Source organism: Periplaneta americana, chromosome 8 (assembly GCF_040183065.1).
Source record: "Periplaneta americana isolate PAMFEO1 chromosome 8, P.americana_PAMFEO1_priV1, whole genome shotgun sequence".
NCBI classification, from domain to species: domain Eukaryota; kingdom Metazoa; phylum Arthropoda; class Insecta; order Blattodea; family Blattidae; genus Periplaneta; species Periplaneta americana.
Window position 1 is genome coordinate 81211004 of NC_091124.1, and position 15902 is coordinate 81226905.

Below are 15902 nucleotides of genomic sequence, written 5' to 3' on the forward strand. Positions count from 1 at the left end.
CAAAAACCTGTGACAATGCGCTGTGGAGTTTCATCAAGAGCATTGTTGCACAAGAACGAACGGTACGGCACCATTAATGAATTGAAGGACGCCGTGCGACACGCTTTCCAACATTACACCTGCAATACTGAGGCAAATGTCAGATGAACCTGACGACGCATTATTTTGTGTGAGGAGAATGATGGGGACATGCTGACCCTTTAGACACTTAGGACACACAGTTAGTGTAAAGTGAATGTATGTATGCATTATGACCAGAATTACATAAATAGTGTGTAGGCTATATTTGAGGTATTTGTAGGGAGTGACAGGACTTTGTGCCCATCCTGTAGGCCTACACTTTGCGCATTATGTCTTTTCTTGGGTAAAATTTCAATATGCGGCGCTATCAGTAACCTTGACACCACTTATATATTTATCAATACGGAGATGAACAAAATACTTAGTCGTTCCTGCACCTCTTTCGTGTGTGTAAATTCACACAGTTTTTGTAATATTGTATCAGTTTTGGGTTCGAACTATGGATTGATGAAAATAAGGCAGGCGTGATAACCACGATATCATCGGATCCAGTCTCTGTGCTTGGCGAACGTTGTACTGTACGACAGTTACAATGCTTGGGTGGAGGTAAGCAGGAGAGCTGCAAGCTGGTAATGTTCTGAAAACAAACATTGCTTTCCACCGAGACGAACCAACATTAAGCTACTCACGACCAACGTTTTCAGTTCAAGTAATCCTGCTATGCGAGCACGGAGGAGTGACTTTGCTACGACATACGCTAAGCGTACAGATTGGATCCAGTGTCTGTACATCGATACAGGTCTCGCAAGCAGGAATTACCGGACGACAGGAATGCGAACGAAACAATTCGATAAGGAAGTGCGGTCTACAGGAAAGGTCAAAAGATAACTAGAATGATATTGAAGAGTACAGTCGGAAGAGACTGAAACGACATCGATAGAATCAGTTGTCATAGTTACATTACGGTTTCAGTTTCAGTTCCACTGCATGTGAATACATGTCTTGTTCCAAGTGCGTTTATTTTATTATATAGTGATGGAGCGGTCCTCTCGCAGAGTATCATTATTTTATTCGTAAACATAATGTTGCGCATTTAATTCGCTTCGAATTTTTCTCTTGCTACGCTCTTCATTTCCACAGGCCATGTCCCCATCTCTTTATCTTCTTGGACGAGGCAGTACTTCCATCGGCTCGCACATCTTGCTCTCTCGGCGTGCCTACAAACACACGTCAAAACAGAAAGTAACGCCATCACTGTTTTTCGATAATCGTTCCTTGCGCGAACTATAACATAGTATGGTATAGAGAAACTAAAGCCAGGCACAGAGCAAATGAATACTAAAAAAAAAATTCTCAACCAAAGAACTAAACAATAACAAAACGCAAACACAATACAGTGATAGAGTATAAACGAAACACAATCACAAAACAAGAGTAACACAATACAGATACATTTAAACATTGCTATGAGACATAGCACAAAATAGATCAATGCGTTCTCACAACTCATAACAATTACGATAACGATAATAAAAATAATAAAATTGTGACTTTTATACACTGCACAACTGTGACAGAAATGTGCAACCAATAAAATTAATACAACTCTAAAATAATGCAATATAATAAAAACGAAGTACATATAGCAGAACACAGTCATAAAAGAAAGATACACATGTTAACTAGACTGAAACAAAACAACGAAGTAACGAATGCAACTCTTAGGCGCAATTCACACAGAGAAGACGTGGCTCGGACATCGGGCGGAGGCATGATGGTTTTCGAGTCTCTCCCATGTAAACAAATGTATCGATGCACACAGAGAGGACGGGATGGGGAAACGCCACTCCGAAGCCAAGCCTTCGCCTCTTTCGAGTCACGAGGGGCCCTTCAAAGTGACACGTAGCGTCTGACTGTAAAAGAAAATTCGCGACGATTTTGAATTTGAAATTAAATTTTGTGAAGAGATGGTGTAATATGGTATAGAAACATTGGTGGGACATTATATAAAAATTCTGGAAACGGTCGGGATATAGGCCTATGTTCAATTCTTTCATCACAACTTCTACTACAAAATATCTGAGAGCTCGCTTTGAATAACTTACAACATTGCGGAATCAACATCAGACTTTACTACCTATTTATTCCTCATCACCGTATCTCTTTCTATGCATCCTCTTTCACCGTGTCAGTTTGTCGCCTATGGAACTCCTTACCTCATCATGTCAGGGATTGGCGAACAGTTAGACCTAATTAATTTAAATTAAGTATTAAAATTACATACTTCACGGAATTGAGTTGTGTTAGCCGAATTTAATAGGTTATTCTATGTCTTTGTATAAATTGTCATTTAGGCCCATTACAAAGTGGAAATAGGATATAAATTGTAATTAATTATGTATCATGTTTAGTCAGTATTTCATTATACAGTATGTAAGCTCCTTATTGTGCATGATAACGATTTTATATTTAAATATTACTATTTTTTATTGTTTTAATGTATATTTCACTTCTGGTAATGTCGAAGAGAAGGCCTCATGGTGGTGATCAAAACTCGAACGGCAGTGATTACACGCGAGAGACAGTCTATGAAGTAAAGAGACGGGGGAGAGGTACTTGGCATGAAAACTACAACCAGTGGTGGTTCATGCACTAACATTGAGTCCTTCATCAACACGCTAATAAAAATTGCAAGCTTTGCTGTATCAGTAAAGTCACTACTGTCATCAAGAGTCAATAATATATATATACTTCCTTGCTTTTTTTTTAATATTCATTATGAACACAATCAGAAATCTCCTGAATTCTCTTCTGGATGTTTAGTCGAGAAAGCTCAGTTTTTCAAAATTAACAACTTTCATTGGACAAATTATTTCAGCCACCTTGATCAATGCGCTTTTAAAAAACTCATGAAAGGCTTAAGAGAACGAGTTATTTCGTTCGCCACTAGATAGCTGGCTTCCTTACATTTTATTTGTCATCTTTCTCTTCATGACGATGAATTATGGCTGACTTCAGTTCTTGGAGTTAATAGCTCGTTTCGTTACTACACTTGCACGTAGGCTAATATTCAATCAGTTTTTCTATATTATATTATTATTATTATTATTATTATTATTATTATTATTATTATTATTATTATTGCTGCTACTGGTAATGCTATCAGTATTGTTATTAGTATTACCATTATTATTATTAGGTATATTATTATTAAATCAATAGCTATAGTCCCGTCGCTCTTATTTCCGGCAACCAATCACGTTGCAGGCCGGGTACATTTAGACGTGTGCGTCTTATGATTCGTTCCTGATGACGTTATGCACTTCCTAAGGCTCGATCAATACTTAATATAATGGCTCTTTCGTTGGCGTTTGCAGAAAGAACACGTGGATGTTATTTGTCGCTCAGTTACAGTGCGTTTAATTTATTATCATAGAAGCTATGACATGATAATGTTTAACGGTGTGGCAAATAGATTCCTCGTCTGGTAGCTCGGAAAAAAAAACAAACAAAAATGGCGAACGATACTACCTACCTAGACTTTATAGAGCCTTCACTTCCTAAGGTGTAAGCAAAGAGGAGGAGTCACGCCGGGAATAACAGCGTCGCGAATATAATAAATAACTGACAATAGTCATCAAAAGATAAAACAAATTAAAATAAAGATATAGCGTAGTCTAGTAATTATTTTATTCTTCAAGGGAAGATGTAGTCCTATATATTGAGGCACGTATATAAGAATTATGGTGACACTTGCTGATAAATAGTAGTAGGCCCTAATAATAATAATAATAATAATAATAATAATAATAATAATAATAATAATAATAATAGCCTACCTGTTATGCCTATGTATTCAGCATAATGCCCTGTAATGTCACTTCTATATACTACTACTCATTGAACAGTTGAGCAAAGCAACATATTATATTCCTCTTCCCATTCTGTACGAAATCTTCTGTTCCTGCTAGAGACAGAGGGTTTATAGAGTGACATGGTACCGACACTGCTTACCTTCAATACGTGAGCGAGACAGAGAGCAATGTACAGGAATGTCTTTGATAACACGATGTAATCACGATACCCAGTTTGGTCACTGCTGCTCTACCGGAATAAATAAATAAATAAACTAATTAATTAATTAATTAAAATAAATAAATAAATATATGCATAAGACCATAAATAAATAAATACGTACATACATACATACATGCATGCATGCATACATAAGTAAATAAACATGCATACACAAATAAATAAAATAAATTAAAAAAATAGATAAGATATGCCATAGGCCTACATTCTTCCTTTTTTCAACCACTAAGGGTGCACACAAAATCTTATCTGTTTTTAATATTAGCGAGTTGTATGAGAGCTAGGGCATCCTCATTGACTGAAGAAGACCTTCGAAAGCTGTGCGACGCAAAAGTGTCGCGAGGGTTTTTGACTCTTCAGTATGCTTTGCTCACGTCATGTCCGCGTCATGTCTTCGCCCGACGTTCGAGCCACGTCCTGTCTACGTCTTCTCTGTGTGAATTGCGCCTTAGAGATTAATATACCGACACTACAATGATTAACAGAACAAAAACACAGTCTTAATACAACAATTTAATATAAGACATTCTGATAAATATTAATAAACTACCCTGCTTTGTCATGGTCTCACTTAGCCGCGTCTGTACCTCAAGTACTATAGGTATCCTACAAGCAAAACTCAGCTCGAACTCCTCGCGCCGCGCAAGCTATACCCTTCTTACACCTCTGCAGTAGGCTTGAGAGCATGCTGTGAACAGGAGCATACGCCATCTGCGCGAGACAGTCACGCCCACTGGTTTCTGCGCACTGAGTTTTCCTTGTTGGATGCCTATTGCTGGTTTTGCATCCAGACGGCCAGTGTCCGATCCTGGGTAGGTCTTGACGGAATATATTATTGACAAAGCAGATTTTATATATGGTTTTCTCGGGGTCCTCTCGTTTCCCTCTATTATTCCACAAATATTTTCCACCTCCCCCACATTTCACTTATAATCTACAATAGTAAAAATATGCTGGGATGAAACCTTCGTGGTAGTACGGGTTTCCAATACTGATATAGAAAGAACTTGGGGTTGGACTCTGGGACTTAGCAGGCTGTTCGTCTGCGTATGGGACCTGACTCTGTCCGTAACTGAGGTAGGATGGCTTACCAGTCAGTGTTGGATTCACAAATACCACCCAAGCCACTTTTCCAACTTGGACAATCGTCGCAAATTAAGCCGTGGTCTCATTTAACGAAGGAATCTTCAAATAAGTATTTATATACAGATTTAGCCACAAGCAGTTCGTTGAATTGGTACTAAAGAAGATGCTGTAACAACGATCGCATGACGAGACTGGTACAAATGGTTGTTTTGTTATTGGGAATACTCAACAGATACAGTATGACACACATTGCATTCACTGAATATGTGTCTGTGTGTCTGTGTGTGTGTGTTACTGATGTTACCAAAGGTTCAGCGAATAGTCAACCATTCTGTATGACCAAAAAAAAAAAATAAAATAAAAAAGGAAGTGATATTAAAAGGAAATGCTTCCGACACGAGCCACTCATTATTCACATTAAGTATACCTCTTCGTAGAACATTTTGTTATTCATCATCTTTTACAGTATGCACCTCGCGACAATGGAATTCCTTGTCACAAAGGGCTGCAAGACAATTAACATTTTTAAAGACAGCATAAAGGATAACGTTCTTAGCAATTCACTCCAATCATACTGACTTAAACTATCACTGACTACATTGTTACTTCTTCCTTTAGACATCATCCTGATAGCGCTGTATTTTCAAAATTGTCTCATAATAATCTCTTTCTATTATCTAACATTACTTAAAATATAATAAAATTCTATGTATTTTAGCTTAATTCTGCTACACAGTTTGTATTTCATTGTCTAATTAATAGTTCATAGTAGTTTGCTGTTTAATTCATAAATAACTCTTGTATACATGTAACTTATCTAAATCAAATTGTTGAATTCTTTGTAGCTTGTAACTTCATACATATGTTTGTATCCTTTTTGCTGGTTCTGAGGAAGAGAAGGCCTTAACTCTGCCAGCTAATATAAATAATAATAATAATAATAATAATAATAATTATTATTATTATTATTATTATTATTATTCAGGAGAATTAGCTATTAACAGGTTCTTGGAGTCACATGAAGAGATCTTCTATCTTTTGAGACAAATATGCAGGGAAATATCGCACATATTACCGTTTTACAATTATTTATAAATATATTAGCCCTGCTTCGCATATTTTAGTAGGCTACTTTTAGGAAAATTAAATAATCAAATACAAATTGTAAATGATTGTAATCCCTGTTGTAAATTTCTTATCTTTTCAGATACATTCATCAAGCTCCCGCGCTGAAATCTATCCCTTCCTCGGTTTTCCATGTGGAACTACCTCATCTAAAGATTTTGTAAGTAACAATACTTTAATGTTATGCATTATTGTATTAGAAATAACGTAGAGAAAATAATAAAGTTCACAATTTAAGATATAATTTGCTTATAAGTAAATTATAAATCATGGAAAAAAAAATCATGTAATATTGCTAGTTTCCTTTTGAGCGTTACTTACTTACAAATGGCTTTTAGAGAACCCAGAGGCTCATTGCCGCTCTTACATAAGCCCGCCATCGATCCCTATCTTGAACAAAAACCACTCGTATACGAAGTATAAAGTATCCTTTATGAAGTTTGAATGACGTGACAGTGACAAAGTGTGTTGATCTTATTAATGCAGACTGACAGATGTAAAGGATCGAACATCAGTCATGCGATTAGCTTGGAATTCGAATTCTACTGTCTGAAAACTCACAGAATAACATGTACCAGGGTACGTTTGCACAAATAATGTTAAAAATAAGAATTATTGTACGTTTACTATAAGAGTGCTTTTTAAGATAATGACACAATCTTGATTGTCATTGTTTCACAGTTATAGGCGCGCGACTGAGAGTCAAAATCGAAAACATCGTAACGTGTATGTTGTCAGCACTCAATAACTTCAATTCATCAAGATTTGAGCCGTTGAGAGCGGAAGTGGTGTATGTCAAAAATGGGTAATGAGGGTTAAAGTAAACATTCTGTAAAATACAGCGCAAAGTAGCAATTAATATTCAATTTATTTAAACTATTAGTAATCGGTGAAAGCACGAAGGACATATTAATTGCTACTTTGCGCTGCATTTTACAGAATTTTTACTTTAAACCTCATTACCCAATTTTGATTTACACCACTTCTGCTCCGAAGGACTCATTTATTTGTAGATTCACAACAGCTGTTTCTTTCATATATTGTTACATTAAAAGCCCTGCAAAATGTTTTACCTTGGCTTGTTCATGCTTGCTTTAAATCGAGTTGAGATAACGGCCCTCCAAGCTTCTTTATTTTACACTTATCTTCCAAAATTAAAGCTGAAAAATTTGTTTGTAAAAGATATTGAACATTGATCATTTTCTTTGGAAACGAACACTGGTCACAATCACAGATGAATATATTAAGACTAAAACACCAAGAACGACCTTTCTTACGTTTCCGTCATAGGTGTCGGCTGTGTCACTATTACGTCACTGGACTGCTGCGCTCAGCGCAGTGCGCTGGTATTTTCACCAGCGCATGAATATATGAGCCGTTCAGAGCAGAAGTGGTGTAAGCCAAAATTGGGTAATGAGTTTAAAGTAAAAATTCTGTAAAATACAGCGCAAAGTAGCAATTAATATGTCCTTCTGCTATCTCCACTGACTATTAATAATTGAAATAAATTGAATATTAATTGTTACTTTGCGCAGTATTTTACAGAACGTTTATTTCAACCATCCCATTTTTTACTTACACCACTTATGCTCTCAACGGCTCATATGTGTCCCCTGCAGCATTGTCCCTTTTCCTTTCGCTTCGCACGCAAGTCCAGAAGCTGGCTCGGCGAGGTTCAGAGGAGAAACTGAACCTCGTAAGCATGTATTCGATCTCTGCGATTCATAGGTTTTCATACGATAAAAATACATCAGAGGCGCAAGTAAACTTATTAAAGATGAGGAAGAAACAAAGATTGATATTGTAAATTATAAATAAATTTATTGAAACAATTAAATTGTTTTTCCTGGGGTACTCTGAACCTTGAACGCATAGGACGCACCGCCACTGAGGAAGATAATTCACTTTAAGAGCTAGCAGAAGACACCAGAAAACAAAAATGAAAAAGTGTCTTAGTGTATTGTTTCCCTGGACCTTTTAATTGTCAGTGACATCCCTTCCTATTCAACTTTTCTTCTGATACTTTATCTACAAGAGAATCAAATGTTTCCCTGGTCTTCAAAACATTACTATAAATACTGCAGCAAATATAATATCTCTTGAACTTCCCTTAGAGATATATGAGACCGTCCGTAGAGCCACTCTAATGTCCTGCTTTGTTTGAATTCAGGCGTATCGTGCACACCAGCCTCGAGGAGATTCCGAACCTCAGCCAACTCAAGACAAATAACATCCTTCATATGATGTGAGTACTGACAACTTCACAGTATTTCTCTTCACTCTACGGGGTAGATTTACTTCGAAACTTTTAGCAGCATGACAGCTTTCACAATTCGTAATTGTAAGTAATATTAGAATGATACACGGATAATATGTTTACTTCTTTATGTCCACAGACAAAATGTCCATTTTTTTTTATGTCTACAGTCCAAATGTCCAGATTCTTCTGTCCTTTACGTTAAAGTGCATTCATTTATGGGCACAGTTATTTGAAGTCCACTTCATTACAGGTCCATTTGTAGTTGTGTCCACAGAGGGCTTGTCCATAATTTAAAAGATCCACAAATCTGAAGTAATAACCAATTAAAAAAATCATCAGTCTGCTTTTAATATGATGGAAATAATACAGTCAACCAGATGTACATTATTTTAGAATGTATATTATTTTAGAATTTTAATATTACATAATAACTGTAATTGTAGCATATGCTTATTCAATTATAAAAATACCATTAATTTGCTTCATTATTGTTTTCATTGTAAGGAAGTTCTTTTGCATACAGTTTCAACCGATAACTAATGCCTCTAAGATATGTCAACGTCACCGTTTTCTCTATATACTGTACATGGTAATTCCGCACCAATTCCTCAATGTGTCTTGAATTTAAAACATAGGACTTCTTTATGGGATGACGTATTGGGATATGACCTGCCATTAATTGATTTATTAGTAACCGATAGTCATTTTGATCCTTCTGCAAGTTTTCGATGAACTTTAATATGTTAGCATGGTGAGTTACTATACATTTTTGAAATTTGGAGTGCCATCCTTCTATTGTTATAATTGTCCTTTGAGTCGCATTCAAGACCAGGTTATAAACATTCCAGACATGCGGAGGAAAGCGAGGCGGCACCTCTCGTCTTCTACCTCTGGCAGGTATCCCTCTTACGAAGGTCCTTTCTATGCATAATGATAAATCTATTACTAATTCCTCTACACCATCAGAAACTTCATTCAATTTATTCGCAATATGATCCGGTGGTATGAAAGGTATGGACATTAACTTTCGAGTGTCATTTCTTCCTCTGTCATTTTCCCTATTATTATATGAAGCCTTTAATCCAAGTTGAACAACATGACGCCAAATGGCCTGACAGAAGTGGAAAAGACAAGATGTATAATGGTCATTATAATTAATTGACAATAAAAGTCATTGTATATAATGTAATGGACAAAATTTCTTGTGGACATATTTGTTTGTGGATTAAATGTCTATGGAAGTTATGTTCAGTGGAAAAAACGCTTGTGGACGTTATGTTCAGTGGAAAAAACGCTTGTGGACATAACGTGATTATGGACTTTTTTTTGTATTTGATGAAAAATGGACATAATTGTAGTGGACCAATCATCCTGGAACCATTAGAATATGTTAGAAATTTCAAGTACATATTAGGTTACTTGGTTTCCACATTATGTCAATTTAAGACTAAGTACCTAGTGTTCCATTGAAAGCTTGTTCCTTCTTGAATATGAATATTAGCGTCACCGACAAGCTTAAACTCACTTCTTCGAAATAATCAGAAATCGAACCACCTCGATTGCCATTGTAGTCTGAATTAACAATATTGTGCAATACCATACCATGCACATATGGAAATCTCATATCATGTTGAGCGCATGCCTAAGAACTTGTGAATATATTTTAGATCATATCCTGCAGGTCGTAATTTTTAATTAGTCGTGACAGTGAGGTATTGTTCATACCTTTCTGCACAGTGTTAAATCTTGATTCTAAAAATTATCTCTTAGGATTTTTCATAGATAACATTTCTAGACTGATGCTGTTGGCCACAAATTACGACTCATCTTATCATCAAACACAAATTACAACAGAATCATCAGTTATCCAGCAGCGTATACAATTAGTGTTTTCTCTTCTACCTTCGTAAAAATATTGGTCCAGTTATTAATAATAAATCCACACCAATATTATCAAAACTTGCTTTAATTTAAAATTTTTTCTTCAGTGATATCTGAATTCTTTTTTATGGAGCTTGATAAATATATTTTTTTAAGAACAGGAGCTCTTTTGGAGATTATGGCTATGAGAATTATTGTCTCTCTTCGACATCGAATCTTGTGCATTTCATTCGTATTTTATTGTCCTTTTTACAGAAATGGCACAAGGTAAACAAGTTAAAAATTTAATTTGTATTCTTCACTTTTATTTTACTTTTATTGATTACCTTAGGATGGAGTATAATAAATATTTGTGGATTTTTAAAAGTAAATACTTATAAAAATGACTAACTATATTATACCTTGACGTTATGAAAATGATAATCATCGTCACCATCATTAGGAACAATAGCACTATTATAATAAAATTATCATTACGATTATCATCTTTATTTGCAGAGCTCCGTATTTTCGCAACTAAGTATTCTTTACTTATTTAGTCCTGTAGTTAGAATTAGAGGTGGTCTATTTTTGAGTTTGAATTTATTTTCTTCAATAGCGGTCTGCAAATGTGAACAGCTTTATGTAAACAACACCTCAGATTTATCGTTGAATAAACAAAGATAAATATACTGCATAGTGCAGCAAAGGAACGAGCCGTATCGGAAGCAGTTTGTTGCTGTAGGTTTGTTATCTGTTTGTGGTAAATTATAGATCTACCAAGTTTCATGCATAATGCGTGAATTGTAATTAGCTCACAACTTCCGCTCTTCCGCACTGACATGATGATATTGTTTTAATTATTATTATTTATATTATTAATATTATATTATTATTATTTATTATATCATCAAAATTAGCATTACCATTATTAAAAGTGATATTCCCAACTAAATTCCCATTTCCCGCATTTCACCTCTCGTGGGTTGGCAGATCTGATGTTACATGCGCTGTGCAATAGTCAATGATAGACGTTCAGTTCAATATTTCGCCGATACGGCTGAAACTTGGTCGCACTATACTCATATTCATATTATTAATGTTAACAACAGTAATAAATTTGCATCATATTACCATTAATGTGAAAGATTCATAAATATTCATAATGGTATTTTATAAAAAAAAAAAGAAAGTTTCACTGCATTTATTATTGATCTTTGCGTTTCGTGAATCACAAATATTTATTTCATAAAGTTGTATACAGGGTGATTCACGAGGATTTAAAGTCCTTTCCAGAGCTTATTTCTGAAGACATTTTGAGCAAAAAATTTCATATAAACATAGTTCCTATTCTCAATATTTTCAGAGTAACGCTCGTTTAAAGTTGTTTGTAAAATACGTTTTTTCTTTAGTTTGGAGGTAAAACAATAATAAAAATAGAGAATGAACCATTCAGAAGTATCATTTCTTTAATTGCAAGAATTTTGAAGCTAAAAATGTGCTGTGAACTCCTTAGTTGCTTCGTACAGACATCTTTTTTCTATTTTTTAACTAGAAAATTACATTATTCTTATGCACTTATCACAACAATTATTACAAATCACACCTCTTCCACCGACTTAATTATTTGCAGTTCAATTTTGCATCCTAATGTACAGTCTTGGAGAGTTCACAACACATTCTAAAATATGCCTCCGTCCGCTTGATACACTTGGCCGCAAGCTTGTGAACGGCACTCGTCGCTCTACGTAACTGCATTCGGCTATCTTTGATTTCCGTAGCGCTGGCTGCTGGTTGCTGATTGCACACTGACTAAGATCACGTGTTCACAGCAATGCGTTCCAATAACGAAACGTAACTCTGTAAATATTGAGAATAGTACCCATGTTTATATGACATTTTTAGCTCAGAATGTCTTCGGAAATAAGCTCCATAAAGGACGGTAAATCCTCGTGAATCACCATGTATAATAATATAATTGATATTAACTTACACTCTCACATATGTAATCAGTTGACTTTCAAAGAAGGAAAGAAATAAAAGGGTAACTAGAAAAATATAGGGATTCATTGTGACAGATTTACTGTGAAAGCGTAAATAGAAGCAGAAGCGAAGATTCACTGTTTGGAATCTGTGAATGTTTTGCAACTACGTTCTTAGCAACGATAGATATGAGCATCGGCTAATCTCTCATTAATATTTTTAATTTGTATTACGAGAAAATCAGGTATAATAATCGCATTGCTCTTTTTATCCTGCTGGCGGGCAGCGAGCGGTCGTACTCCGGCGTACGGAAAAGTCCATGCACGCTACCGTAAGCAAGTGGGTCCCACTGCACCCCTTACCGCTTAGCTTCATCGGGAGGAATGCTCCGCACTACGGTCATTAAGTCGACGGGCTATTGCTGTCTGAGATCGGTCTGCATAGGAACTCTCTGTATAAACAGTAAATCCTATTTTAAATGTGAATATCCTTTACATCTGTTGTGGTGTTGACCACACCACCTCATGAAAGCATGAAGCTATACCTTTAAAATATGCCTTATATTGCCAGTCATCATCATATGAATAATGCCCAGTTTGTATTAACCTTCTACTGGGTGTTCATTTCAAAGTGTGTCATGACGTCACTGTTGATGAGTCAGCGATTTGAAGCAAGTTTCAGCTTTTGTGTCAGAGAAGTTGCCTATTAATCAAGGCGTTCAATCTGAACTTGAGAACGTGTACGGTATAACTTGAACGTCGTAGCAACAGATGGCGGTCTGTACGGTCTGTGTGCTACCATAACCTCTTTCGAACTGTGTTTTTCGCGGCCAAGTCTTACGCAGGGTATTTGTTATCATCGATTGCGTAAGGCAACATTCCACAACACAAATCAAATGCTCCATGTCCATGTTCACCGTCGAAATTAATGTCAACAAATACGTAAATAATCGTCTTAACCCTCTCCCCATATCCCGACAGTAAGAAAAAACCCACCTCAGTACATGTTTCGAAACAGTTCACATTCCTGCCACTACCGGCGTTACCGTATGTATCGGTAAGTATTCTTCTGAATGAACGCCGTACTTGCTAGGCAACTTCTCTGGCACATATGTACACCTCTGCGGAAGTGTAGAAAGATTGAATTCTCTAGGCTCATCGACTAGCCACATGACGGCATACAGCGAGCCATGACACACTTTGAACTGAACACCCAGTATAGCTACGTAACTATTGTGCTCACGTATTTTTCGTATCCATGAAAAAGCACAACAGAATAACTTGTGTTTTTAATATTGAAACCTCTCCCCATGGATTATAATAAACTCTTCCAAGTATATTATACTGTATATAGAGTGTTAAAGAAAAGTATCCAATATTTTGGAGGTGATAGTATGCATGAACACAAGAAAAAAATGTCGAATAAACATGGGTCCTAAAACCCATACTTTTTGATATCTACACACTTATTCATAGGAGGTCCTCAATGTGACGCCCATTCATGACAATGCATTTATCTGCCCTACAATACAATAGAATATCAGATAATCATACCGTAGTTGACACCCCTGACATAGAATAATAATACGTCGTAAGAAATTCTGAAAAAAGTTTGGTTACGGATATGAACGGTGTTCAGCAGAGTTGGTGTTGTGAATTTTCGTAATCACCATGTTTGGGCTGGTGAAAATTCCCATGCAGTTGAAAAAATTAGGCATCAGAACCGATTCTCAATCAACGTATGGGCAGGCGTCTTGGCGATAGATTAAGGGCCATACGTGCTTCCATAGAGGTTACCTGGGGCTCGTTATCAGGACTTTCTTATTAACGTATTGCCTATCTTGCTGGAATATGTGCCATGTCAGCAAAGGCTACAGATGTGGTTCATGCATGATGGCACACCAGAACATTTTTTTCCGCAATGAGCGTGAACACCTGACGCTGGCACTTAAGGACCGCTGGATTGATTGGGGAGGCCCCACACCTTGGCCTGCTCGTTCCGAAAACCTAAATCCTCTAGACATTTGGTTATCAAGAACAATAAGGTCAATTGCAAAGAGTGCCTGATTCCTTAAGCCGAAAGGCTGAGGAATGCACTGCCATGAATGGACGTACATTGAGCACTTCCTACGAATAAGTGTTCAGATCTCAGAAAGTATATGTTGTAGGACCCATGTTTATTAGACATTATTTTCTTATTTTGTTGCATACTAGCACCTTCTAAAATATTGGATACTTTTTTAACAACTTGTATATGCGGATTCCCCTTGTGTGTAGGAATGGACTCATTAATATTATGTTATCACAGTTATACGCGTGTAGCAGGCTGTGCATTTTATCGGATATGACGTAAGCTTTTCCATGGTAACCGAGATTTAATTTCCGTTGCACAAAATGATTTAAATGTTTCTGTTATTGTATGTTGAATATACCCTAGATGGATGTTACACGTCACATATACAATTGTTTTCAGATTTTTTAGGCGGCAGTGATCATTTCGAAAAGCAAACCTGTTGAAAAGGTATTCCATGAAAGATACAGAATATGTGAAGATGATTTACATTATATTATACCTTTGTATTGTGTACATTCTGAATAATATCCTTAATAATCTTTCAACACCACGAAGTAAAGTTATAACAGTTTCGGTTCTGAGCAGACATGAAAGCCTTATGATCGTAAACCCTTATACTACGCAAATGTGAGGTTGGTATTACGACTGGAGAGTTATTAAAGAGGTCTTCTGTTTATATAACACTCTTTGAGATGTGTTTAGACACAAGTTACATCGGCAATGTGAGAGACTTTAGAAGGAAACCATAAACTGTCGCGTAGAGTCTGAATTAAACGAGAACAATTCATGGAGGATCAACGACACTTAAATGAAAAGACTTTCCCTCTTCTCTCTAACTGAGAATATGGTCGGAGCCTCAAGTCTGTTGATGGCTAATGGCATTCTTCATTGTAATTATGTAGAAATTGAATAGACGAAGCAAGTGTTATGTGTTTTATTTTCTTTAAACTTATAGCTTTAAGTGGAGAGTGTCTAGGAAATAAATGGAAGTATTCTGTTCAGCGATTCCTGAATTCAATAAGCAATGGAAATTTCATTAAAACCTTATCCTTACTCCAACTGATCGTCCAGTATTTAGAAATTTTTCGAGCTACAGTATTTATTGAACGTAGACAACATTTACATGCCGGAGAAACTGGTAGCCTGGAGAAATAGTTGGTGCATTTTGCCTTCGGAAAGTCATCAATGAGTCTGTTATTTGCTGTTCATTTACACAAGTACATGATAGTCCCTCGTCAATTGTATGACAAAAAGTTAGATAGAAATATATATTTCTTAGACAGTATGAAAGAGCATGTGGAACATGGACATTGAGTTACATACTTTTACCGAGCGAGGTGGATCGTAAGTAGGGGACTCGCATTCGGGAGGTCATATGTTCAAATCTCCGGATCGACCA

At 36.2% G+C, this 15902-nt stretch overlaps 1 protein-coding gene across 1 annotated transcript in view; it reads left to right on the forward strand.

The window, feature by feature from the left end:
- The window catches only part of LOC138704227 (follicle-stimulating hormone receptor-like), a 1032731-nt gene that overhangs the window by 873085 nt on the left and 143744 nt on the right, over positions 1–15902 (forward strand). The window contains exons 6-7 of the mRNA XM_069832108.1: positions 6410–6487; positions 8498–8572. Coding sequence (XP_069688209.1) covers positions 6410–6487; positions 8498–8572 — 153 coding nt within the window. The remainder of the gene's footprint in view (positions 1–6409; positions 6488–8497; positions 8573–15902) is intronic.